The 23,704-nt window shown below is 36.2% G+C and overlaps 3 protein-coding genes across 3 annotated transcripts; all 3 read right to left on the bottom strand.

The window, feature by feature from the left end:
* Positions 1 to 1,007: 1,007 nt before the first annotated feature.
* On the bottom strand, positions 1,008 to 5,546 carry LOC109112081 (keratin, type I cytoskeletal 13-like). The gene is made up of 8 exons (XM_042776230.1): positions 5,088 to 5,546; positions 4,919 to 5,001; positions 4,026 to 4,182; positions 2,939 to 3,100; positions 2,695 to 2,820; positions 2,531 to 2,605; positions 1,344 to 1,486; positions 1,008 to 1,204 (listed from the first exon to the last, which is right to left on the bottom strand). The coding sequence occupies exons 1-8, from the start codon at positions 5,484 to 5,486 to the stop codon at positions 1,081 to 1,083; spliced, it is 1,269 nt and encodes a 422-aa protein (XP_042632164.1). The 5' UTR covers positions 5,487 to 5,546; the 3' UTR covers positions 1,008 to 1,080.
* Positions 5,547 to 8,971: 3,425 nt separating this feature from the next.
* Positions 8,972 to 12,639, bottom strand: LOC109112080 (keratin, type I cytoskeletal 13-like). Its single transcript, XM_042776229.1, has 8 exons — positions 12,069 to 12,639; positions 11,861 to 11,943; positions 11,152 to 11,308; positions 10,750 to 10,911; positions 10,316 to 10,441; positions 9,945 to 10,019; positions 9,678 to 9,826; positions 8,972 to 9,207 (listed from the first exon to the last, which is right to left on the bottom strand). The coding sequence occupies exons 1-8, from the start codon at positions 12,570 to 12,572 to the stop codon at positions 9,084 to 9,086; spliced, it is 1,380 nt and encodes a 459-aa protein (XP_042632163.1). The 5' UTR covers positions 12,573 to 12,639; the 3' UTR covers positions 8,972 to 9,083.
* Positions 12,640 to 19,081: 6,442 nt separating this feature from the next.
* On the bottom strand, positions 19,082 to 21,324 carry LOC109111339 (keratin, type I cytoskeletal 13-like). The gene is made up of 7 exons (XM_042776227.1): positions 20,837 to 21,324; positions 20,442 to 20,524; positions 20,204 to 20,360; positions 19,956 to 20,117; positions 19,737 to 19,862; positions 19,431 to 19,651; positions 19,082 to 19,282 (listed from the first exon to the last, which is right to left on the bottom strand). Exons 1-7 carry the CDS (start codon positions 21,251 to 21,253, stop codon positions 19,147 to 19,149), a joined length of 1,302 nt encoding a protein of 433 aa, XP_042632161.1. The 5' UTR covers positions 21,254 to 21,324; the 3' UTR covers positions 19,082 to 19,146.
* Positions 21,325 to 23,704: the final 2,380 nt, after the last annotated feature.

The following is a 23,704-nucleotide window of genomic DNA, read 5'->3' as shown; positions in this document are numbered from 1 at the left end:
ACACACTACTGCTGTTTAAATATCTCCTTTTTTTCATAATATGCTTTTTCAAAAAGCTGTTTTTCTTAATAATATGCTGAATTTATGAATGACAGTCACGCGCTGTACAAAAACATGATTCATCAAATAGATGTCAGTCATAAATTCAGCATATTGTTATGAAAAACGGCTTTTTGAAAAAAAAAAAATTTATTGTGAAAAAAGGAGATGTTCACACAACTACAACAGTAGTGTGTGAAAGAGCATATTGTGAAATATTTTAAACAATAAATGTTGTGTTTTCATGGAATTTTACTAAATAAATGGATACATTCAATTATTTATTTCTTAATTTAATTTAATTCTTTAAATTAATCATTTAAAAATATACAGTTATTTCAGAATAAACAGGTACATTTAATTGTTATTTTATAAAATTAATTATTTAATTATCTCATTTAGAGTACTTTGGTCCTCCATAGAGCATAGTCTAGTGGATTGTTGGATGTAATGAAGACGTGACAAAAGTATAAAAAAATAAAAATAAAAAAGACCTGGTAAATGTAATTACCATTTCCCAATATATTGTGTACTAAAGTCATTTTAAATCAAAATAAGACATACTTCTTATTACTTATACAAAAGCTTCTTATTACTTATACAAAAGCTTCTTCGTAATTTGTCAGATTTTTTTTTTATCCAACATCTGTTATCATTAAAAAGTAAATGATAATAGATGAAGGGTTTTACAAATATGAAAGAAAAAATAGGATGTATTATTTCCTTTTAATATAACTAGAAATGCATCATTTCTGCAAAAAAGTTATTTTAATAATAAAAGGGTAATAAAAAGTAACAATTTTCAGCAGAATAAAATTGCATTATTTAATAAAACAGTTGTATTCAACTTATTAATATTTTAAAATAATTTATTATTAATTATTATTATTCAGAATGTAATCCCACTTTTAAGATGAAGTTCAACTGAATATGCACAATTATAAAATAAAATAAAAACTCCATCAGAATAGTGTTTAAATGCTGTTTTATTGCTTTATTTGGTTTCCAGTTGCTGCAAACACAAACAGGCATTACAGCCAATCAAACTGTGCGCTTGGCAGACATGGTTGAGGACGTGGAGGTGGAGACCACTTTTCCATCTACAACCTCTTCCACGACTGTGATGACTTTAGTCCTCGAGGTGGAGGTGGAGGCTGTTTTGACACTGTAGAAGATCAATAACAGTTATGGGGCTTTCATTTTAAACTCTCAATATAATAACAATAATAATAGTGTTTTTCTGGGATGTTTTAACTGCTTTTTGAATGAACTGAACTTGAATGACAGAGAACAAATAAACTCACGTGGCTTCTCCGTCCAGCAGTCTCCTGTACTCGGCGATCTCCAGCTCCAGTCTGGTCTTGATGTCCAGGAGTATCTGGTACTCCTGACGCTGGCGCTCCAGATCGCTACGGAGGTGGACTATCTGCTCTTCCAGGATGGTGACCTGGGAGTACCAAAAAAATAATAATTTTTTGTTGCTTTAAAGGTGCCACAGAATGCAAAAATGACTTTTATAAAGGTGTTTGAACACAGTTGTGTGGCTGCAGTGTGTGAAAACAACCAGCCTATAATGGTAAAAATCCACCTGCTCATTGTTTTATAATCCCAATAAATCATAAACAGTCACTCCACACGAGCTCCAGATTTCTCACTACTATTACGTCATACTTCATTTGTTACGCTCTCTGTCCTATTAGCCTATACACAGCACTGAGTGAGAAGCAGTGGTCCGCCATTACTGTTTTCTTGCTGTAGCTTCTGGAGATACAATATCAGTGCCAAAGAGCCATTAAAAGTGTCATGTGTTGGGATGCACCAATGAACATAGGCAAACGTCCAGACTCCAGACAAAGTAAACATCACGCCTCATATTTTATTCTCCAAAAGAGCTTCTTGCCTCTCTGTAAGGCTAATGTTGCTAAAGCTACCATTGTCTCTGCCTGTTTTCACTAATGCTGCCTTCACATGCTACCAGAATGATCGTGAATAGGAATGTGGTAGTTAAAAAATTGCATTTGGAAGCAATTAGAGGTCAGTAACACGGTCAGCACCAGTTAAACCGTAACACCAGTGGTATGCCTGCAAGTATGAGCTCTTGAAGCTTTGCACTTGTCTGAAAAGGGAGACGGGAGCACCAGCTCATTTTTATTTAAAGGGGACAAACACAAAAATATGCGTTTTGGCTCATACCCAAAAAGTGGCAATTTCAACAAGCTATAAAAATTATCTGTGAGGTATTTTGAGATAAAACTTCACATACACACTCTGGGGACATCAGAGAACCATTTAAAATATTGTATCAGTGCATTCTATGACACCTTTAAAACTATTGTTCCCTGTATCTTACATTCTTCAGATGTACTGAATAACATCATCTTGTGTTCAACAGAGAAAAGAAAGTCATACAGGTTTGGAATGGCATGAGAGTGAGTAAGTGACGACAAAATGTTAATTTTATGTTAGTTTTGGTAATTACAAATCTACTCACCTGATGTTGGTAGGCAGACATCTTTACGGAATAACGATTCTTTGTCTCAGTCAGTGTGGCCTCCATAGATGCTGTCTACAGTTACAAGAACATGCAAATTCAGAATAAAGTCATGCTAAAATATGAGTCAGTGCCACAAAAACTGACAATTATGAATCACTGACCATGGATAAGAGGGACTGGAGTTCGATTTCCAAAGCCTGTAGTTTGGATTTGACTGTATTGACTTCAGTGCGAGATGTTTTCAGTTCTGTAGTGCTGGTGACAACACATTGATTCAGAGTTTCTGTCTGAAATAAAAAGTAGAGAGAAGATTATTTAAAACAAGCGGATTATTTAAAACATTATTTAATTATTATTTGGTCAAGAAAAAAGGCTTCTGTCCTTGTATGTTTTGATAAATCTCACCTTTGTCTTGAACCAGTGCTCCAGATCTCTTTGGTTCTTCGCTGTAACTGCTTCATAGTGCTCACGCATTTCTGCCAGGATCTTGATGAGATCTTCCTGTGGAGCTGCATCGACCTCGACGTGAACCTGTCCACTCATTTGTGCACGTGCAGCCAACAGATCCTAAGGGTACGTGTCAATACATAGTCATGTCAAGTCTCGGTTAACCTCACTAGTAAACATTGTCACATTTAACAGCACTTTAGAATACTTAAATTATAACAAATCATGCAAAATGATTTGAGTCACGTTTTTTTTCCAGTAAAATGTATAGAAATATCTGTCTCAATACATATCTCAAATTTCACTTGAGCAGCAGAGCTGTATACAATATTAAGATGTGTTTTCAGGAAAAAAAAAAGTGCTGGGTTGTTTCCACCCAACTTTGGGTCAAATATTGACTAACCCAGCTGTTGGGTAAAATTTTTACATTTTTAGCCAAAAAGTTGGCTTAGTCCATATTTGACCCAAAGTTGGGTTGAAACAACCCAGCATTTTTTTTTTTTTTTAGTGTATATGGAAATACATATTAATGATTTATTTGCAGTGTAAAAACATAGTATAAATTTAGATTTGAACTAATCGACAGATTATTTTACTCAAATAACTTATTCTACTACTATATGTGACCCTGGACCACAAAACCAATCATAAGGGTCAGTTTCTCAAAATGGTGATTCATATCTGAAATTGTTAGGATCGGACACTATTTGGCCGAGATACAACTATTTGAAAATCTAGAATCTGAGGGTGCAAAAAAATCTGAATACTGAGAAAATCACCTTTAAAGTTGTCCAAATAAAGTTCTTAGCAATACATATTACTAATCAAAAATTAGGTTTTGATATATTTATGGTAGGAAATTTAAAAATATCTTCATGGAACGTGATCTTTACTTAATATCCTAATGATTTTTGGCATAAAAGAAAAATCGATAATTTTGACCCATATAATATTTTTTTTGGCTATTGCTACAAATATACCCCAGGGACTGGTTTTGTGGTCCAGGGTCACATATTATAAATTTCCACACAGAATCATTATGCACCTCCTTATGATTCTTTTTCAGATAGACCAGCTCTTCCTTCAGCCCTTCGATCTGCATGGTGAGGTCTTTACTGGTGATGTCGAGGTCATCACGCACCCTCTTCAGGCCAGCGATGTCTGCTTCTGCTGACTGACGCATGGCCAGCTCGGTTTCATATCTGTCAGAAAAACACGTTCTTTAAAAACACTCACACTGATTGGACACAAGTCAGTTTACTGCAAGATGTCCACCTCCAAACTCAGGTGAAACTAATTCAATCCAACACTCATATTATTGAATACAAAGCTTGTTATCATTTTTATAAATGATTTATTTGGAAATCAATTAACAAGTCAAACAGTATTTTAATTGATATGGTCACAGATATAATGTTTCATTTATGGGGTTGAGACAACTGTTATTCAAGTATCATTAAAATACTATTATAGTTTTTATAATTTTATTTTTATATTTTAATATTAATATATTAATTTATATATGTTTTAGTAATTTTGTTTTGTTTTTGTCATTTTTATTAGTTTTTATTGTTGTTGTTTTTAATGACAATACTTTCCAGTAATTGTTAGTTTTACTTTTGGTTATTTTAGTACATTTTTACAAGTTAAACTAAATGAAAATGAGAAATGCTGAAACAAATTTTATTACTGATTTTTTACATTTCCATTTAATTTCATGTAACAGTCATTTTATTTTTCTTTAAATAGTTTTAGTTTAATAGTTTTATTTTTAGTTAACTATAATAACCACAAGTGAAAATGCTGCTGTTTTGCATTTTTTTCTATTAAAATATACTAATTATATAGTTTGGATCTTTAATCAATCAATCAATAAAAACAGCTTAGATTTCCATTGCAGTGGACTGAAAACATGCTAAATCTGCTGAAAAGACTCACTTCATTTTGAAATCATTAATGGCCAGGCTGGTGTTGTCAATGCTGAGATGCGTTCTACCCTTCAACTGAATGGATGCCATGATCTGGACATATAAATCAACATATATTTACTTTTTTGCTCCATATTTAGGATATTTTATAGCATGTTATCCTGAAAAACATAATATACCTTAGCCTGAAGATCCTGTATGGTGACAAAGTGGGTACTGTAGTCACGTGCAACAGGGGAGGCTTTGCCATCTAGGAACTGGCGGATCTTCAGCTCCAGATCAGCGTTGGCCTTCTCCAGTGAGCGCACTTTGACCAGGTAAGTAGCCAGACGGTCATTGAGGCTCTGCATGGTGAGTTTCTCATTGCCAATGATGCTGTTGTCTGCAGATCCTGACATGCTGAAACCTCCTACAGAGTGAGTGGCCTTGGAGATACGGACCCCTGAACCTCCTGCGCCTCCGTACACGCTGCCGGCCCTCACGGTGCTCACACGGCTGCTTCCCACGCTAGACATGGACATACGCATGGAGCCGCTGGAGGACATGCGGCTGCTGCGGGTGGAGTAGGAGGAAGACATGTCGACTGAGACTTTCTGTCTGCGTCTGCTCTGACAGGTCAGTAAATGAAGGAAGGAGAACGCCGGCTTCTTTTATAGAGAATCTGAATACAAGACACAATACCTGAAATTCCCTAAATGTCATCTCACTGCATTTGCTGGAACGATTCCAGCGACCTTAAAGGTCACACTTAAGGTGAAGTTAAGGATAACTTCACTGCTTTGCAAATCTTTCTGGCTGTTTTTTTAATTTTCTTGTTTTCTAGTAATACATATATATACATACATACATACATACAAATGCTTGAAAATTTGCAATGCAAAATAAATTTGAGGGGATATTAAGACTTGTTTATAGTTTACATTGATATATTGCTTAGATTAAAAAAAAATATATGTTTCTTCCTGTAAGCATATATCAACTCTAAATTTAGTTTTTAATGTTCAGCAAGGATGGGTTAAATTGTTTAAACGTGATATTAAACAATTCTATTTTGAAAATATTCTGTTGTTTTGAGCTTTCTATACATCGAAGAATTGTTGTGTGTCATGGTTTCTGCTAAAATATTATTCAGCACAACTGTTTTCAACAGTAATCACTGATATATAATAATATATACATTATAGCATATGATAAGAAGTTAATAAGCACAAATCGGCATATTAGAATGATTCCTGAAGGATCATGTGACACTGAAGACTGGAGTAATGATGCTGAAAATTCAGTTTTACATCACAGGAATAAATCACATTTAAAAATATAAAAATAGAAAGCTGTTATATTAAATAAATATTTAATTATATTTAATAATACAATACATCTTACCTACCCCAAAAAGTAAATGCATCTTGTTTTTAAGATGTTTACTGGAAAACTAGAAAATACAGATTTTATTATTTTTTCTGCATTGAGGGAATGAAGGTAAATTATGTCACAGAATGGTTTTGCAATCTACTTCTGCCTGCTTTTTTAAAACACTTTTTACATTGACAGTCTCTTCACTTATTTTTTTTATTAGTAATTATTAATAAATGATGCTGTTCTCTTTCCTTTTTCGTAGTTATTTTGCCTGTGTGGAGATTTACAATTTGTTAACACTTTTAGAAAAACAATTCCTTTGTAGGGAATCCAGCAGAAAATTAGTTTTCATGAAAAGATATACTTGAAACATGTGACATGTTAGTAGCAATCATTTTCAGCAAGACCTTTTCATTGCCTCCTCCACAGGCATGTTACCACAAAAATGATTTCTGCTTACTGACCAAACCACGTTTCTTTTATGGGCTGGGCTCGGCTGTTGATGTGTTGACATTTGCGGTTTCTTTATGTACAGCAGCATTATGATGGAAAGGTGAGGTTTATCAAAGCAGGTTCATCGGAACAAAAACCAGATTTGTTTGTTTGGTGCTTGTTATTTTAGTAGTAATTAAATATCTTCCATTCCAGTTTGACCTTTTAGGTGCTTTTGCAACACAGCAGAAGTGATTTAGTGAGTAATTGTGATGGGTGTGATTAATATTATTACTTCATAGAATCATTGTTAGCCTTGTGATTAGCACTAAATGTCAGAAAATGTCATGGTTTTGTCTTGGGTTTTTTTTTTTTTTTGTTAAAAACAAGATGTGTCATTGACTAGCAAAACTGTGTAAGATATTAAAACTTTTTTTCATAGATTGTATCTTACTGGATTTTGTTTTGTTTTGCTATGTTTGTAACTTGTTATACTTAAAAGTAAAAAAATCTAATTCACTTTAATTAAATACATTCTCTGAAAACAAGCGTTAGCATAAGATATTTTGCACTGTAAAATATTCTTAATACATTTAAGTTTGTTATAGGATTTTTTATATATTTTAACTGGAAAAAAAGTAATTTTTGTAAACACACACACACACACACATATATACATAGCTGCATATTTTAATGAAATGTTTTGCAAGCAAACTGGGAAAAGGAACAGGACTGAGAATGTTAATGGCTAGATTTCTCCAGGTTTTGTACAGGCCTTCTTGGGTCGACCGTCAAAACACATGGACGTGAGATTTGTCATTCCTGCTTGAAATGAATGTTTACTCTCACTACCATTAGATTTTGTTCTTTCACATTCATATTTATTCAGTTTTTTCAGATGCTGTCATCTGTGCAAGTCTGTTGCTAAACTGGTTTTGGATTTCTAGTCTTTATTTCTTGTGGATTTATCTTTAAAGGAATTTTGTGGAATATTCTCAGTCACCGTGCACTCTTTATAGCACCAGCATGTTATAAGGTGTAAACAAGTATGTTTCTTCTTTGGAACAGATTTGAAGAAATATAGCATTACATCACTTGCTCACCAATAAACGAGTTGCCTTTATCTATTATCTGCTACATCCTTATCAGTATTCGGGAAGCTTCTGAAAGCCCCTCATAGTTCTGGCAGCCTACAACAGGTAAACGTGTATGAGGTAAATGTGGTGTCTATGATGTTTGATTTGTTAATACATGTATCTTTTATTATCGTCTGTATACTGCTTTTGTACTGATACTGTGTAAAGCCATTTGGTCTACCCTCGATTGTTTTTAGTAGTGCTATATAAATAAACAAACCAAAAACAAATGTTTCCTCTGAATGGGTGCCGTCAGAATGAGAGTCCAAACAGCTGATAAAAACATCACAATAATCCACAAGTAATCCAGATGACTCCCGTCCTTTAAAATAGTCTTGTGATGTGAAAAGCTGGATGTTTGTAATAAATAAATCCATCAAGGCATTTTAACTTGAAACCATGGCTTCTGGCCAAAATACGAGTCCATAATCCATAAAAACTGCCTATCCTCTCACATCAAAATCCACCAACATATTTATTTAGAACTGTTTTTTTGTTTGTAAACATCTTGGTCTGTGCATATTTCTCTCTTGATTTAGACGAGACAGACAACTTTTTCACTTGGGGAAAACAATATTATGTATAGAGGGCTCATATTTTAGATGGAATCAACCTTTTAAAGTTAAAACGTATTAATGCTAGATTTGTTTCCAGTGGTGTGGATTATTGTGATGTTTTTATAAATTGTTTGGGCTCTCATTCTGACGGCACCCATTCAGAGGATTCACTGGTTTCTCCAAATCTGTTCTGATGATGAAACAAACTCATCTACATGTTGGATGGCATTAGAGGGAGTGCATTTTCAGTGCATTTTCATTTTAAGGTAAATGATTTGTTTAAAATGCGAATGCCCTCTATGGACTACTAGTTACTTTAACTTTAAGTGAAAAATCTCTAAATTGCATCCATATAGAACAGATTAGTGGTTCTTAACCACATTCCTGGAGGACCTCCATCACTGCACATTTTGCATGTTTCCTTAATCAAACACTCCTGATTCAGGTCACCTGCTCATTAGTAGAGATTCACAGACTTTAAATGGGTGTGTTAGACAAAGGAGATATGCAAAATGTGCAGTGTTGGGGGTCCTCTAGGAATGTGGTTAAGAACCATTGAAATAGATTATGTAACCACACACATTTTGTCTTTGACATTAGTTTTATTGTTGTAAATGCTCAAAGACTACAACTATATTCTGACAGCATAAGAGGAGCTACAGCTCTGTTCTCCAACCAACACGAGTGGTGCGCTTCACTTAACAAGGGATGTTGAAGAAACCACCGTCCCACCCTCAACCACCTCTTCCACAACAGTGATCACTGCTGTTTTGTTGGCAGTAATCGAGCTGGAGCCAGAGTTGCCTGAGATTGTGAGGCTGTTTGGAAACAAAAATACCCAACCGGTTAAACTTGCAAAGCTTAATTTGTACTACAAATGTTGTCTTTCAAGCTGTAAACCACAAACTTCCACAGAACCCCAAGCTAACTAGCTACTCCTACTACTATTAAAAATAAAGGTTCCCAAAGGCATTTTCACAGTAACTCCATGAAAGAACTGTTTTTGAACTACAGACTTCTGATATGCACTTTAGTGTGTTGTTTGTAATTATTAGAATAAGAATAATTATTTATAATAAGAAGAACAAGTTTATTACACACACACATATATATATATATATATATATATATATATATATATATATATTATTTTTTTTTTTAATATATAGCAGGAAAAGAATGTTACTCAGTCTGCATGTATTAAAGAATTTTCCAGTAACTATAGAGCAAAGCATGTAAATTGCTTGTTTTATTTTTATTATTGTTTTAGACATGCTCTGTGATTTACCTGCCGCTGGCTTCTGCATCCAGCAGTCTCCTGTACTCTGCAATCTCCAGTTCCAGTCTGGTCTTGATGTCCAGAAGCATCTGGTACTCTTGACTCTGACGCTGCAGATCGCTATGAAGCTGCACCAGTTGACCCTCCATTCCACTCACCTGCAAGCCCGAGGGGAGAAGACAGAACTTTTAACCCCAACACATGTCATATTAAAATGGCTACAGTAAGAGATTTGTCTGTAAGATTTATGAGATTCATACGCTGAGGAACTCTCACCTGTGCCTGGTAGCCGGACAGCTTCAGGGCGTAGCGATTCTGAGTCTCACTCAGGGTGCTTTCCATGGATGATTTCTGTGAGGTGGAGATATTGAGAGAAAAATATGTTAGCGATGACCAAAATGATACATTTTCTATACATTTTAACAACCAGAAAGTGTCCAGATACTTTTTCTTACTTTTAAATGGTTTTGAATGTAACAGATTTACTTTATGTGAAACAACTTGAAAATTGTGTATTAGATGCCAACTGGTTCGACTGGTCTTGTTTTCATAACACCCCATTAGATCATGAAACCAATCAAACCAATTGGCATGCATTTTGATGTGTCACTTATGTGTCCATGTTATATTCTTCTGCACATACGCACCATGGCAAGAAGAGACTGAAGCTCCACCTCCAGGGACTGTACTGTGCTCTTCACTGTGCTGACCTCGGTTTTCGAAATCTGCAAGGTCTCTGTGCTTGTTACCACCTCTTCTTTCAAGGTCTCGGACTGCAAAAGAAGTGTTTAAAAATGATTGTATAAAATGATTGCTTGATTTAATACATGTATAAACCCAACATAGGGTCAGCTGTGACAATGTTTTAGATTTATGAGAAATACATACTGCTCCTTTCCAAAACACGTCATCTTTGCAAGATCTGCTCAAATATTTTTGACATTTGTTTTAATTTCTGTATAGATGTTTTCCTTTTCTTTCTTGACTTATTAATCGGATCATGTTTATTATTTTATTTCCAACATTTTTGACTGCGTGTTGTGTTTGTCATAAACAGAGTGAAGTTCTGGACTGAACTAACCTTCTGCTGGAACCAGCCTTCAAGGTCTTTCTGGCTTTTGGCTACGACTGTCTCGTAGTGCTCACGCATCTCAGCTAGAATTTTGGTGAGGTCTTCCTGTGGTGCGGCATCAACCTCCACGTTGACCTGTCCACTCATCTGATCACGAGAGGTCAAGAGGTCCTAAAGATATAGCATATATGATTTTCAGATGTCCATCTTCTCATCACCACCTGTTCATTCTTGCCTTCAAATGCCATGGTATGGAAATATATCACAAAACAGTGACATCTAGAGCTTAAAGCTATAAAGCACCTTCCGTGATCTGACCTCCTGTCTAAAAAACTGGAACAGTTTGTAGCATACATCTTGTGTCTTAAACTTGCTTTACTCCATTCTAAAGGTTTTGCAGTGATTTACTACCTCCTCATGATTCTTCTTAATGTAGACCAGCTCCTCAGTGAGCCCTTCGATCTGCAGGTTGAGGTCTTTATGACTCATGTTGAGCTCGCTGAGAACATTTTTCAACCCTGCGATGTCGGCTTCCACAGACTGACGCATTGCCAGCTCATTCTCATATCTGTCCAATAGAAGGAAACATTATACAAAATAACTTTTTTCATCAACATGAAGATTTTTTGTTTCTGTGACTGGCTGTTTTTCCCCATTATACTATTTTTACTAGTTCATTCCTAGTTAAAGGTATTTTGAGGAATGTTGGTAACCAAACAGTTGATGGTAGCCATTGACCTCCATTGTATGGAAAAAATACTGTGGAAGTCAATGCTATCATCAACTGTTTAGTTACCAACATTTTTCAGTATATGATTTTCTGTGTTCAGCAGAATAAATAAACTCAAACAGTTTTGGAACAAGTGGAGGGTGAGTAAATGATGACAGAATTTTTATTTTGGGGTGAACTATCCCTTTAAAAGGTCATTTGGTGTGACTAATGGATTATTAGCATTACTTTAATCTTTAAAATAATTTAAAAATCACATTACATAAAAGTTGATTTGAAAATTAGTTGTGCAGTTATTTGTTGATATTTAAATTTATGTACTTTTCCACAGCATATACTCGATCCAAATTTAATGAAAATAAAATACATAAAAAATCTATTAAATATTACTTCATTCTGAAGTCATCTGCAGCCAAGCTGGTATTGTCAATGCTGAGGTGGACTGTGTTCTTTTCCTGCAAGGCACTCAAGATCTGCAAACAAAAATTGAACATTGTTTGATTTGATTTGATTTACTTATTTCATGGTAATGAAGATTATTAGGTTATGCGGTTTTCTTATAGCAGTAACCACAAAGTGTCTACGTAGTTAGACTTACTTTAGCCTGGACGTCACCGATAGTAGCTTCGAAGGCAGAGTAGTTATGAGTAGCACCAGTAGGAGAGATTCTGTTATCAAGGAATTGGCTTATCTTCAACTCAAAGTCAGCATTGGCTTTTTCAAGGGAGTGGACCTTCTCCAGGTAAGCAGCCAGACGGTCGTTGAGATTCTGCATGGCGAACTTTTCATTGCCAGTGATGCTGTCATCTGCTCCACCACTGATGCTGAATCCTCCTCCAGCTGCAGCACCACCGAATCCTGAACCTGCACCTCCTGCAGCACCAAATCCACCTCCAAAGCCAAAGCCACTTCCTGAACCTGCTGAGGCCATGGAGCGAGAGGCACTGGAGATACGGACCCCTGAACCTCCTGCGCCTCCGTACACGCTGCCAGCCCTCATGGTGCTGATGCGGCCAGCTACTCCACCTGCAGAGGAGAAGCGTGAGGAGCCCATTGAGGACCTGCTGGAAACGAAGCTGCCGGTGGAGAAGGTGGTAGCCATGTGGACGGTGGTTTGTGTTCGTACTCTGCTCTGGCTGGAGAGTGAGAAAAGTAGAGCAACTCAGGGTCCTTATATGTGCTGGTATTGAGTCTGACGCTTACAAAGGAGGACTTGTTGACCATATCTCATCAAAAACTTGCTGACACCGAGGAATTCTATCATCTTAAATTACCTGAAGTGAAAGGTGATGCTAAGAGTTAAGTTTGGTTGATTGATCGGCCCCTGAAGTAAGTAAGATAGAAGCTTGCATTCCTCCTCCAAACTCTTCTCAGATGAGATCAGCTCTGTACATGTTCACACATTTGTGGATGTTTCTTGTTTTTCTCTGCTGGTTTTACTGCACTCTAAAACTTAAATATTCTAATCTAGAACACCCTTATAGCCTGTTAACTGTTAACTCTAAGGGATAGTTCTGTCATTATTTACTAACCCTCAAGTTTCTTTCTTAAGCTGAACACAAAAGAAGATATTTTGAAGAATGTGGATAACCAAACAGTTTATAGTGGCCAATGACTTTCACGGTATAGAAAAATATGCAAGTCAATGGGGACCAGAAACTGTTTGGTTACTCACATTCTTCAAAATATCTCCTATTGTGCTCTGCAGACGAAAGAAACATACAGGTATGGAAAAAACTTGAGGTAGTAAATGATGACAGAATCCTTTATTCCTCTAATGATGTACTCATTTAAAACTGATTGTTACTCTAAAATCTGAGCCACAAAAAGCTCACTACAGAATTTGAACACCGGTTGCATCATGCAAGTGATGTAGCTGTGTTGAAAGAAGCATGTTTGAACTACAGAAAGTGCAAAAGGATAAAACTGGACAAGATATGAAACTACATGTGTGTGCTGATATCATTGTCAATTTAAAGATTTGCCTACAGCGACTTATTACGTAACAATTTTACTATAAAGGGGCAATAAGAGTGGATGCTTGTTTGAAACAACTCAAGTTTGTGCATGTACCTGTGTGCACTACACAGAGCAGCAGAATGTTTCCCACCAAGTCCGGCTTAACTTTAAATTCCTCCCTTAGGCCGTTGAGCTGAAGAAACAGATCTCTGTATTACCAAGATATTAATGTTACATTTTATTAGTTATTGTTTGCCTTTATTTCACCATAAAAGTGATCAATGGATGGGATATTTAGTATAATAAAAAAATTGAATGGACATTTGATTGATGAGACCGTGAATCCAGTTTTTAAAACACAAGATTATTCAGAAATAATTGTAATTAAGAAAATTTAATACAGCATTGTCAGTATTTATACTCAATTTCATGTTCATTAATAGCCATAGAATGTGTGTGCCCTAATTTAAAAAATATAGAGTTCACAGGACAGTACCTGCATATTTTGGAGAGACGACAATGGGTATGTATGCCATACAATATTGACTAAAGGCTGATTTGTACTTCTGCGTCGGACCTATGCCGTAGCCTTTAAGCTGTAGGCTATGCGTCAGTTTTCATTTATACTTCTGTGTCATTGTCCACGTCGACGTGCAGTACACATGCAGACCACTCTACAGTGTCCAAGAGCATGTTGCTTGTGTAACCCGCAGACTAGTCTCAGCCTCAGATGTCACGCCCATGGAACGTTGGCTAAACGTCTGATGCATATGGCACACAAAAGTGGAAATATTCAGGAGTTTCGAAGTCGTCATCGGATTGGCTGAATTATATAGAATTTCCGGGAGACGTGTGTGTCGCATTCTATAATGTCAAGAAAAAAGAAAGCCGTTGTGTTTACAACTGTGACGACAAGTGCTTATCAGGATCAACTAAATGCTGGATTCTCAAAAGTGTGTGAAATGTATAAAGTTTGCGGCACAGAATCTTTAAAATATGTCTGAGAGTTTAACACACTGGTCTGTTATTGTGGTGACATTTCTATGGCCCGAAAATTACGTTGAAACAAAACGAACTGTGATTGGTTGTCCTCTTGTGACGTGTCGTCTGTGTTAACCTTTCTGCAAGAGCTGCTGGATAAGGGGCGCATCCCTTCCAAGCTCAAAACATTGAACCCACCTCACCCTAACACTGTGCAACATGGGACTTATCCAAAGTCTTTAGGTCCCTACGAGAGCCTCCCTTTGAGCCGCTCTAGTCAGCCAACTTACGGCTCCTGTCACCCTACTTCTGGCATTAGCATCGGTCAAGCTTACAAGCACTGTCAGTCAGTACTTCATGCCTTGAGTTTGGGCCTAACAACTGTAGAGTCATCTTCAAACCAAGAAAGTGCTTAAGGTGCTCTCTACTCGGCCCGGTTCAGTATCTTAGAACCTGGACGTCCCAGCCCTTCAGGCACAGATTTTGTCCTCTTAGTTTACCTAATCCCCTCTGTGAGTGGAGAAGGTTTTGTTATATGGACCACAGTCTGGTGGCTTAGGTCTCATAATTAACTCATGCTTATACAGGAGCCCTCACTACGCCCGCTCCGGGGCTGGGCTTGCAGAGCGGCTTTGTTCTGCACTTGCTTTTTGCACGGCACTATTGGATGCATTCCCCAAAAGTATACAACGCAATAGGAGAGACTGTTCAAAAAGGGAACGCTCCATTTACTAGCGTAACATCGGTTCCCTGAGATAAGAAAAGGAGCGTTGTGTAAGCTGCTGTACTATAAGGCTGCACGCGAGTCAGTGACTGTTGCTCTCAGTCAAAAGATTCCGATGAAATGGAACTCAGAGCCGACTTTGGCCCTGTCCCTGTCCAATGACTGTGTATTTGCCCTTGATGTTTATGTACAGGTAGTATTGTGAATTAGCCTTTTTAGAACATCTTAACTATGTTAACTATGTTCTTGAGTTAACTGCTTATTTAACTTTATTTTCTTTTATATAAATGTTAACTTATGTAATGTTGTTTTAATATCAGTTACATTACTGCTTGCTTTTAATTCACCATAAAGTGTCTAAATGTCTTTTGAAAAAGACCACGACTAGGACTATAATCTAGCACTCATAAAATGAAATAATTAAGTAGGCCCTATGTCATTTTCCACTGTATGCACAAAATTGAAATGAAAAGTATGGTTATGCTAATTAAATTAACTAGATAGATTCATTTATTATCACAATTTATTTACTACTTATTTATGTCAATACTTATCAGTATTTATGTTATATTATAGTAAAGTTTTGAAAAATCTGCATTTTCAAAATTTCTTTTAGTCGGGGGGCGGAAGTCCTGCGGTTTGGCCATTCGTCCACACGCAAACGCAGCACCAGATCACTGAAACCAAACATTTTTGAAATGGGTGAAGATTTGTAAAAACTCTGTTGCAGTGTTATCGTGTAGACAGCGAAACCGGTGTTCTTGGCTTGTGACATCGGAGTATGCACTGTTATCTCTGCCTACTGGAAACTTTTTCAGGCTTCTGATTGGCCAACATGGCTTTACGGTTGAGATTATATCGCCACCTGTTGGTTTGGCATGCTCTTGACAGTGCTTCATAGCATGCGTTTGCGTTTTCATGTGGACGGAGATATTTTTTTAAAAAACAGAAGAAGGAAAAACTCCTCCTCCTAAACATTAATAAAAATACCTGTGTATGTGTGGACATGACCTTACATAGCAGTCGGTGCCATCCCTTTTGGCGGGTTGAGCGGCATTTGTTTGTGCAGCTACAGAAACGTCAACAAATTAGGCTTCATTAAAGATGATCAAGACTGTCTTGAGAAATAAAATGAGCGATGAAAGATTGAGAATTTTGGGCTGTTAGGTGTATCAAGAAGGGCAAGGGCCATAAATCTTGATGATTTCGTGGATGTGTTTACAAAAAGACTAGCAATAGGAGAATAAAGTTGTATCGATAAGACTGTGGCCTTATAAAACAGAAATTAAAATGAATATGGATTGGTTGTGAGTAGGCTCTGTTAAAATGTACATTGTATATTAATGAATTTCGTTCAGTTTTTATTTATTTATTTTAGACATGGCCTGTGCTGTATTTGTGTACAATAAAGGTATGTGGAAAATAATTGGCCTGTCAAGAGTTTTTAAGCTAAATACTGTCCTTTTATTTGGTTTGCACATAATTTGCTGATGTGTAATTAGCCTATTTTTAAAGAAAATACACTTTTTAAAGAGTCATTAATTGCTTATTAAAATTATGTTACATTAACCAGAAACAAAAGTAAATAAGTATAACACACATTACACGCAACATTATTTATTTATTTATTTATTTGTTTATTTATTTATTTATTTATTTATTTTTGGTGTGCCACCCCCAGATTTGCTGTGGCCTCCTCTGGCCACCCCTATTAAAATTTTCAGGGGGCACCACTGCACCTTGTGGGGGGAAAAGTTAATCCAACCTTGTATAAGTTTTACAAGATGCCCTTCTCTCAGTAGTACAAAAAAATGTAATACAAAAAAAATAAAAATAAAAAAAATAAAAAAATAAACGAAAAGTATGTTTGTTAACAGAGTTTTGCAAAAGAGTCCCCTAAACTCAAAATTCGCTTGTCTAAATCCCATAAGGTCAAATTATTGTAAAAATGCTGGTTCTTCTTGGTTAGCCAGCAGTTTGCATGCTCGACCACAAGAGCATGCGCGCATTTCTGAGAGCGATTCAATTTCAACGAGGTGAGGTGAGGAGTGATGGTCAAATGAAGGTGAAGGCACTAAGGTTTATCCCTGATAGTTCCGGCCAAGATTCACAGCGCCATCCGGTGGTTAGTAAAAAAAAGCAGCCAAAACACACACACACACACACGCACGCGCACACGCACACACACACACACACACACACACACACACACACACACACACACACACACACACACACACACACACACATATATGTGACCTTGGGCATATTACAGAAAGATTTTAACTTTAAAATCTTATCTGTTTGGTAACCATAGAAATTTCGGTTAGGACCACATTTAGGACAAAAGCTATTACAGAACAGCATTTCCTAAGTGTATTATCTTATCTTAAATACAGATAGTAGTTGTTTTATTTACCTCATCAGCAGCTAATGTGTTGGTTGCTTGGCAACGGACCTGAGAATGGATTTTCGAGCTTGATAATGCAGTTTCCTAATTAGAGATAAGACACAGTTTTGTGAGATAGGATAAGAATCCCAAATCAAGTTGAGATTTGCTTCTGTAATATGAATTTCTAAAAAATCCTAATTTAACCTATCACAGTTTAAGTTAAGATCTAAGAAATTTCTGTAAATAAGCCCCCTGCTGAACCAGTCATAAGTGTCAGTTTTTTGAAATTGAGATTTATACATCATCTGAAAGCTGAATAAATAAGATTTCCATTGCTGTATGGTTTGTTAGGATAGGACAATATTTGTCTGAGATACAACTATTTGAATATCTGTAATCTTAGGGTGCAAAAAAATCTAAATATTGAGAAAATCACCTTTAAAGTTGTCCAAATGAAGTTCATAGCAATGCATATTACTAATCAAAAACTGAGTTTTGATATTTATGGTAGGAAATTTACAAAATATCTTCATGGAACATGGATCTTTACTCAATCTCCTAATGATTTTTGGCATAAAAGAAAACTCAGTAATTTTGCCACATGCAAGGTTTTTTTTTTTTTTTTTTTTTTTTTTTTTTTTTTGTAGGCTATTGCTACAAATATACCCCAGCGACTTAAGACTGGTTTTGTGGTCCAGGGTCACAAACATTATAACATCTGGAATGTCTTATATTATTTAGTCCATTAACAAATTTATTTTTTTACAAATATCTGTAATTTGTCAGTGTGAATATCATTATGATGTAGGCTAACAGAAGAATAGTGTAGCCTACACAAATATGAATTGCATTTGGCAAATATTTTATTGTCCTGAAATAATTTGTATTCTTCATATTACTTCTATGAATGGTTAATTAAAAAAGTAACTGAATAAGTCTGAATGAAAATGTACTCTTAAAGTAGGTTCTAACTTTCTAAAGTTCTTTAGTTCTACTATAGAACTTGTTAGTCCAGTGGATTCATGTGATGTGCAACGGGCCTCAAATCCCAACATGTCACCTTCTTTCAGTTGATTTTGAAATCACCAGCTGTCAACTGGTGTGACCCCTTACCCTTTAAAGTCATCTCGAAAATAAATCTGCACATCTCAAAGAGACAAGGGTGCATCAATAAGGCAAGTCAAAAATGGAAGAAGCAGAGAATCAGTTGTCAGTGAATAAACCGCTTTAATCATTGTTTAGCTTATTTTTGTAATTGGATATAATCATTAAAAAGACATTTCCTTTGTAGAGAAATTAACTTTAGCCTGATTTAATGTCATTTAATATATCATCAACTGCTTCTAATTTCAAGTATTGATAAACAGAATTACAGAATTGTAATTTGGTCTTTATAGTTAACGTTCATTCATTTGTGTAACTCTAATATTGCCACAACTAGGCTATAAAACTAGCAGATCTGTAGTTTAATTTAAAATCTTTTTGCATGACTTTTCCCATTGTAACATAAAATATGACAACAAAACAGAGGAAAATAAGACAAACACTAGAAATGCAGAGTTAGTGCACCGTTAGTGCAGTTTATTGGGTTTTCATCACTCAAAGTTTGGTTGTTTTTGCTCAAGAGAGCTTCTGAGAGACAGTCTCGCTTTTAGACTGTGAGGATGAGCTGACCACTTTGCCATCCACAACCTCTTCCACAATGGTTACCACTTTGCGTGTAGTCGAGGATGTGCTTGTGCTTGAAGTAGAGAGGCTGCAGAGGTAGAAAACAAAGAAAATTACAGAAATGCCAGACAGAAATCACTTTAATTTTGTTAATTATGATAAACCATCACTGCTCACTAAAAACACACTATTTAAATGATTTTATTAAGAGACTGTGTGTTGTATTTGCTTCTTACCTAGTAGCCTCTCCATCCAGCAGTCTCCTGTACTCTGCAATCTCTATCTCCAGTCTGGTCTTGATGTCCAGAAGCATCTGATACTCTTGCTTTTGACGCTCCAGATCGGCACGAAGCTGCACCAGCTGCTTCTCCATGCTGGTCACCTGGAACTGGTAGCCAGACAACATGGCAGCGTAGCGGGCCTGTGTGTCTGCCAAAGTGCCTTCCAACGATGCTTTCTGTTGGGGAAATGTTAGTTACTCTGTGTTCTACAGTATGTAATGTGATGACCAACGTTTACAAGATTCATTTCTGCTTGCTTACCATACTGAGTTGTGATTGTAGCTCGATTTCAAGACTTTGGAGTGTGCGTTTAACCTCTGTGATTTCAGATCGGGATGTTTGAAGGGTTTCTGTGCTCACAACAACTTCCTTGTTGAGGGCTTCACTCTATGAGAGGAAATCCATAGCAAAGCAGTCAGATAAGTCGTCTGTTGTTTTACATTAAAATATTGCCCTTTCTTTAAAAACATCTGATTTTACCTTTTGCTGGAACCAAGCCTCAAGTTCTTTGCGGTTCTTGGCAGCAACTGCCTCATAATGCTCACGGATTTCAGCCATGATCTTTGTCAGGTCTTCCTGTGGTGCTGCATCTACCTCTACGTTGACTTGTCCGCTCATTTGTGTGCGTGCTGCCAAGAGTTCCTAAAGATGCAATAACAAACCACTGAGCATTTGCCTCACATGCATTTTAAGATGAGCTATCGAGTATGAACCAAGCCCCAACGGACCTCCTCGTGGTTCTTCTTGAGGAAGATCAGCTCTTCTCTTAGACCCTCAATCTGCATCTCCAGGTCAGATCTGGCCATTGTCAGCTCATCCAGCACCCTCCTCAGACCAGCAATGTCTGCCTCCACAGACTGCCTCATGCTCAGCTCATTCTCAAATCTGTGCAAAAAATGAAAGAAACTAATTTAAATGCTTTGGACCTTTTACAAATGGTTTTTGTTTAGGTTGCTAGTCACTTACTTGACCCTGAAGTCATCTGCAGCCAGTTTGGCATTGTCAATGCTCAGGTAGATGCCTCCATTAACACGTGTGGCATCCTGGATCCAGGGGAACAGAATGGGGAAAAAAAGGGTCAAATTGCATTCTTGAGAAATACAGTATTTTTCACATGCTTTGCAAATTAGAAACCATGAGATAATGATGGATGTTTGTAGAAAATTAATAAATGAAAATCTAGGTAATCAAATTTAGATCTTTCTTGCAGCTGCGTAATTGAGAAATTCAGTTTTCATCAAATGCTTTGAATATAAGCTTTGCAAATGAGGGACCATGGGATATTGAGAATTGGTTCATTTCTGTCTAAAGGTAGTTTAATGATTAACTTGACTATCATGTTTTATAAGTAAGTCACATACCTTAGCCTGGAGGTCACTGATCGTAACGTAATAGGCACTGTAGTCACGAGCAGAGGGGCTTGTCTTGCTCTCCATGAACTGCCGGATCTTCAGCTCAAGATCAGCATTAGCCTTCTCGAGAGAGCGCACCTTCTCCAGGTAGGAGGCCAGACGGTCGTTGAGGTTTTGCATGGTGGCTTTCTCATTTGCAGACACATCAATAGCATCAGCCAAGTTGAAACCACCTCCGAAACCAGCACCGCCACCAGCAGAGAAGGAACGAGAAGCAGAGGCACTAGAGATACGGACCCCAGATCCTCCTGCTCCTGCGTACACACTACCGGCACGCATGGCTGTGACACGACCAGCTCCACCACCAAAGTGAGAAGAACCTCCTGAAGACATGTAGGTGCGGCTGGAAGAAGAAGAAGTCATCATTTTGAAGGAGGCTTGCTGTCGTTCTCAACAGGAGAATGGCTGGAGAATGAGCGAGCGAATGAGTGAGGAGAAGACGACCCCTGTCTTTTTTATATGGACAAATGGGGGAGGGACCAGATGGAATGCCTAAGGGGGTGGACCAGGAAACTATTACCCCTTTCCCTAATGCAGCGGGTGTGGCTGAAGACAGGTCTAAATAGTATGTTAATATTTTAGAGTTCCACTTAAATTCTTCAGAAATTCATTAAAGATTGCCATCAGCATGATATCATGGATTGAATAATTTATTATTATTATTATTATTATATATTTTTTTTTTACCTAACGGGTTTGTTAAAATAACTCTTTTCTTTATACTTTAATGAAACTTTTACTGTTTGCTTTAGGAATGCACAGTATATTGGTTGTCATATATTGAAATATATTAAGTAAATTATAGCAAACAATCATTGGACTACCACTATATATCATTTTATTGTTAAACATGAATAAAAAGCTTAATCAATCAGTTTTCCATTACACATGGTGGTTGCATTCATTTAAAGCATGTACAAATGTGGACTTCCAAAGTGGTTCTTTTTTTTTTTTGTATATATTAATAATATAAACAATCAGTTCTAGGCATTGATTAAAAATCCATTACCTAGTTTGTGTGTGTTTTATATGATTTTTTTAAAAAAAAAATTATTTTTATTTTTTTTACAGATACTACATTTAAACAGTGCATTCGCTACCTAATGTCCTTACTGTTGCATCAAAATGAGCTATATTAAACATCAAGCGATTAAAAGCAGGTTTAGCTTGTCTGGAGTGGGTTTCGGATGACCTGCTAATGATAATCAGGCTTGTTGTGACAGGTTGGAATGTTTGTATTTTAAAAGGCAAACAGAAAGTTTTACATTTGAGTGCAACAATGTTGTGTTATGCAACTTTAAAATATTTTGAGTGTGGGGTTATATTATGTCAATTCCTAACATTTGTAGTTAGAACTAATTTTTATGTAATTTAGATTTTGCTCAGTTTATTCTGACTCATATTTTGTTCAAGGTTTGGAATTAACCTTACTTTACACCTTTTGACCAACAGGAGGCAGTGTCCAGAAACTTTGCGGGGTCCCTCCCGGCATGCAATGTGGTCATGCAACAAAATGGACTATATTGCACAACACTTGCTGCAGGGACAGTTACCTAGAGAAATGCTTCCCAACCCTGTTTCTGGAGGCTCATTGTTTAATCAAGTTTGTTAAATTGAGGAAAGGTTTGAAAATATTTATTGTTGGTGATAGCCTAGAGCTACCTGGGGTTATGTCCTTTGCTGAAGCCCACAGAGGTGATGACCCTTTAAGGTTTGACCCTGCAACCTTTACCAGCCTATGTCAAATCAGAGGTATATTGCTGACATACCTTCAGTGCTTTTATAGGCAAACAGTTTTAAATACACTTCATGCAAATGTTAATATTGATTCATTTCTTCCATCCTTGATCTGTTGATTACCTGATTTCATTTGATGAGGGTCAGAGAAACTTAGAACAGTGCTGGATAGTAACTGATTAAATGTTCTAGATTTTGTAATCAAACATTTTTTTTTTTAAATCTATAACTGGATTATATTATATTTTAAAATGCTTATAATCAGGTTACAGTTACTTTTATATGGATTACATATTCTAAAAATGGCAGTAAATTATTCATAATTTATTGATTCTCCTTAATCCTTCTTTTTTCTCTTTTAAAGCTTCCTTTCAAATACCTTACTGTGTGTTATACCATTTAGCTCTGACTATATATTCATAATATAGAGTGGAAATGTTAATGTAATGTAAATAATTTTGCGATCCATGTTTCTGAATTTGTGGGGTTAAAAAAATCCCTAAAGCAATTAGACCATGTAAAAAATATAATCTTCATCATATCCAGTGATCAACTAAGTTTTTATTTATTTATTTAGCCGTTTTTTTTTTTTTAAATTTTTTTATTTGTTTTATTAATTAAGAACAAAACAAACTATCACACTGGAGTGATACATACATTATTTATGGGACTGAGACATCAAACAGGAGTATTGATATTTGCAGGAGCGTAATACTATGTGTTAAGAGTAAGCTAGATTTAAGATAATAGAGAGATGACTTCTAATGAGGGTCACTTAACCAACTAATACTAGTACTTACCTTTTTCTTTTACTTGTCTATCATATTCAAAAAAAACAAAAAAAAACAAAAAAAAACCTGGCTACGTGTTCTGTACTAGACTAACTGAGACTTGTCATAGCACTTGTATACCGTTGTTGTTCTCTTGTTGATCTGATTGTTTCTACTGTTCTCATTTGTAAGTCGCTTTGGATAAAAGCGTCTGCTAAATGATTAAATGTAAATGTCATGTGCAACAAATGTATTCTATAAAATGCTGCGTTGCTTCCGATTCTGGTTAAATAGAGCTGTTTTACTGAAG

Source organism: Cyprinus carpio, chromosome A19 (genome assembly GCF_018340385.1).
Source record: "Cyprinus carpio isolate SPL01 chromosome A19, ASM1834038v1, whole genome shotgun sequence".
In the NCBI taxonomy this organism is placed as follows: domain Eukaryota; kingdom Metazoa; phylum Chordata; class Actinopteri; order Cypriniformes; family Cyprinidae; genus Cyprinus; species Cyprinus carpio.
The sequence above is the reverse complement of the archived record's forward strand: the minus strand, read 5'-3'. Positions and strand labels throughout refer to the sequence as shown.

Coding starts and splice junctions, on each gene's coding strand:
- LOC109112081 (XM_042776230.1), bottom strand. CDS start 5,486: ATGTCTTCCTCCTACTCCACCCGCAGCAGCCGCATGTCCTCCAGCGGC. Junction 1,487..2,530: donor TGTCTGCCTACCAACATCAG/GTGAGTAGATTT, acceptor TGGTACTCCCAG/GTCACCATCCTGGAAGAGCA. Junction 1,205..1,343: donor CTGCTGGACGGAGAAGCCAC/GTGAGTTTATTT, acceptor GATCTTCTACAG/TGTCAAAACAGCCTCCACCT.
- LOC109112080 (XM_042776229.1), bottom strand. CDS start 12,572: ATGGCTACCACCTTCTCCACCGGCAGCTTCGTTTCCAGCAGGTCCTCA. Junction 9,827..9,944: donor TGTCCGGCTACCAGGCACAG/GTGAGAGTTCCT, acceptor TCGGGCTTGCAG/GTGAGTGGAATGGAGGGTCA. Junction 9,208..9,677: donor GATGCAGAAGCCAGCGGCAG/GTAAATCACAGA, acceptor GTTTCCAAACAG/CCTCACAATCTCAGGCAACT.
- LOC109111339 (XM_042776227.1), bottom strand. CDS start 21,253: ATGATGACTTCTTCTTCTTCCAGCCGCACCTACATGTCTTCAGGAGGT. Junction 20,361..20,441: donor GCAGATGACTTCAGGGTCAA/GTAAGTGACTAG, acceptor TTTTTTGCACAG/ATTTGAGAATGAGCTGAGCA. Junction 20,118..20,203: donor TCAAGAAGAACCACGAGGAG/GTCCGTTGGGGC, acceptor TTGCATCTTTAG/GAACTCTTGGCAGCACGCAC.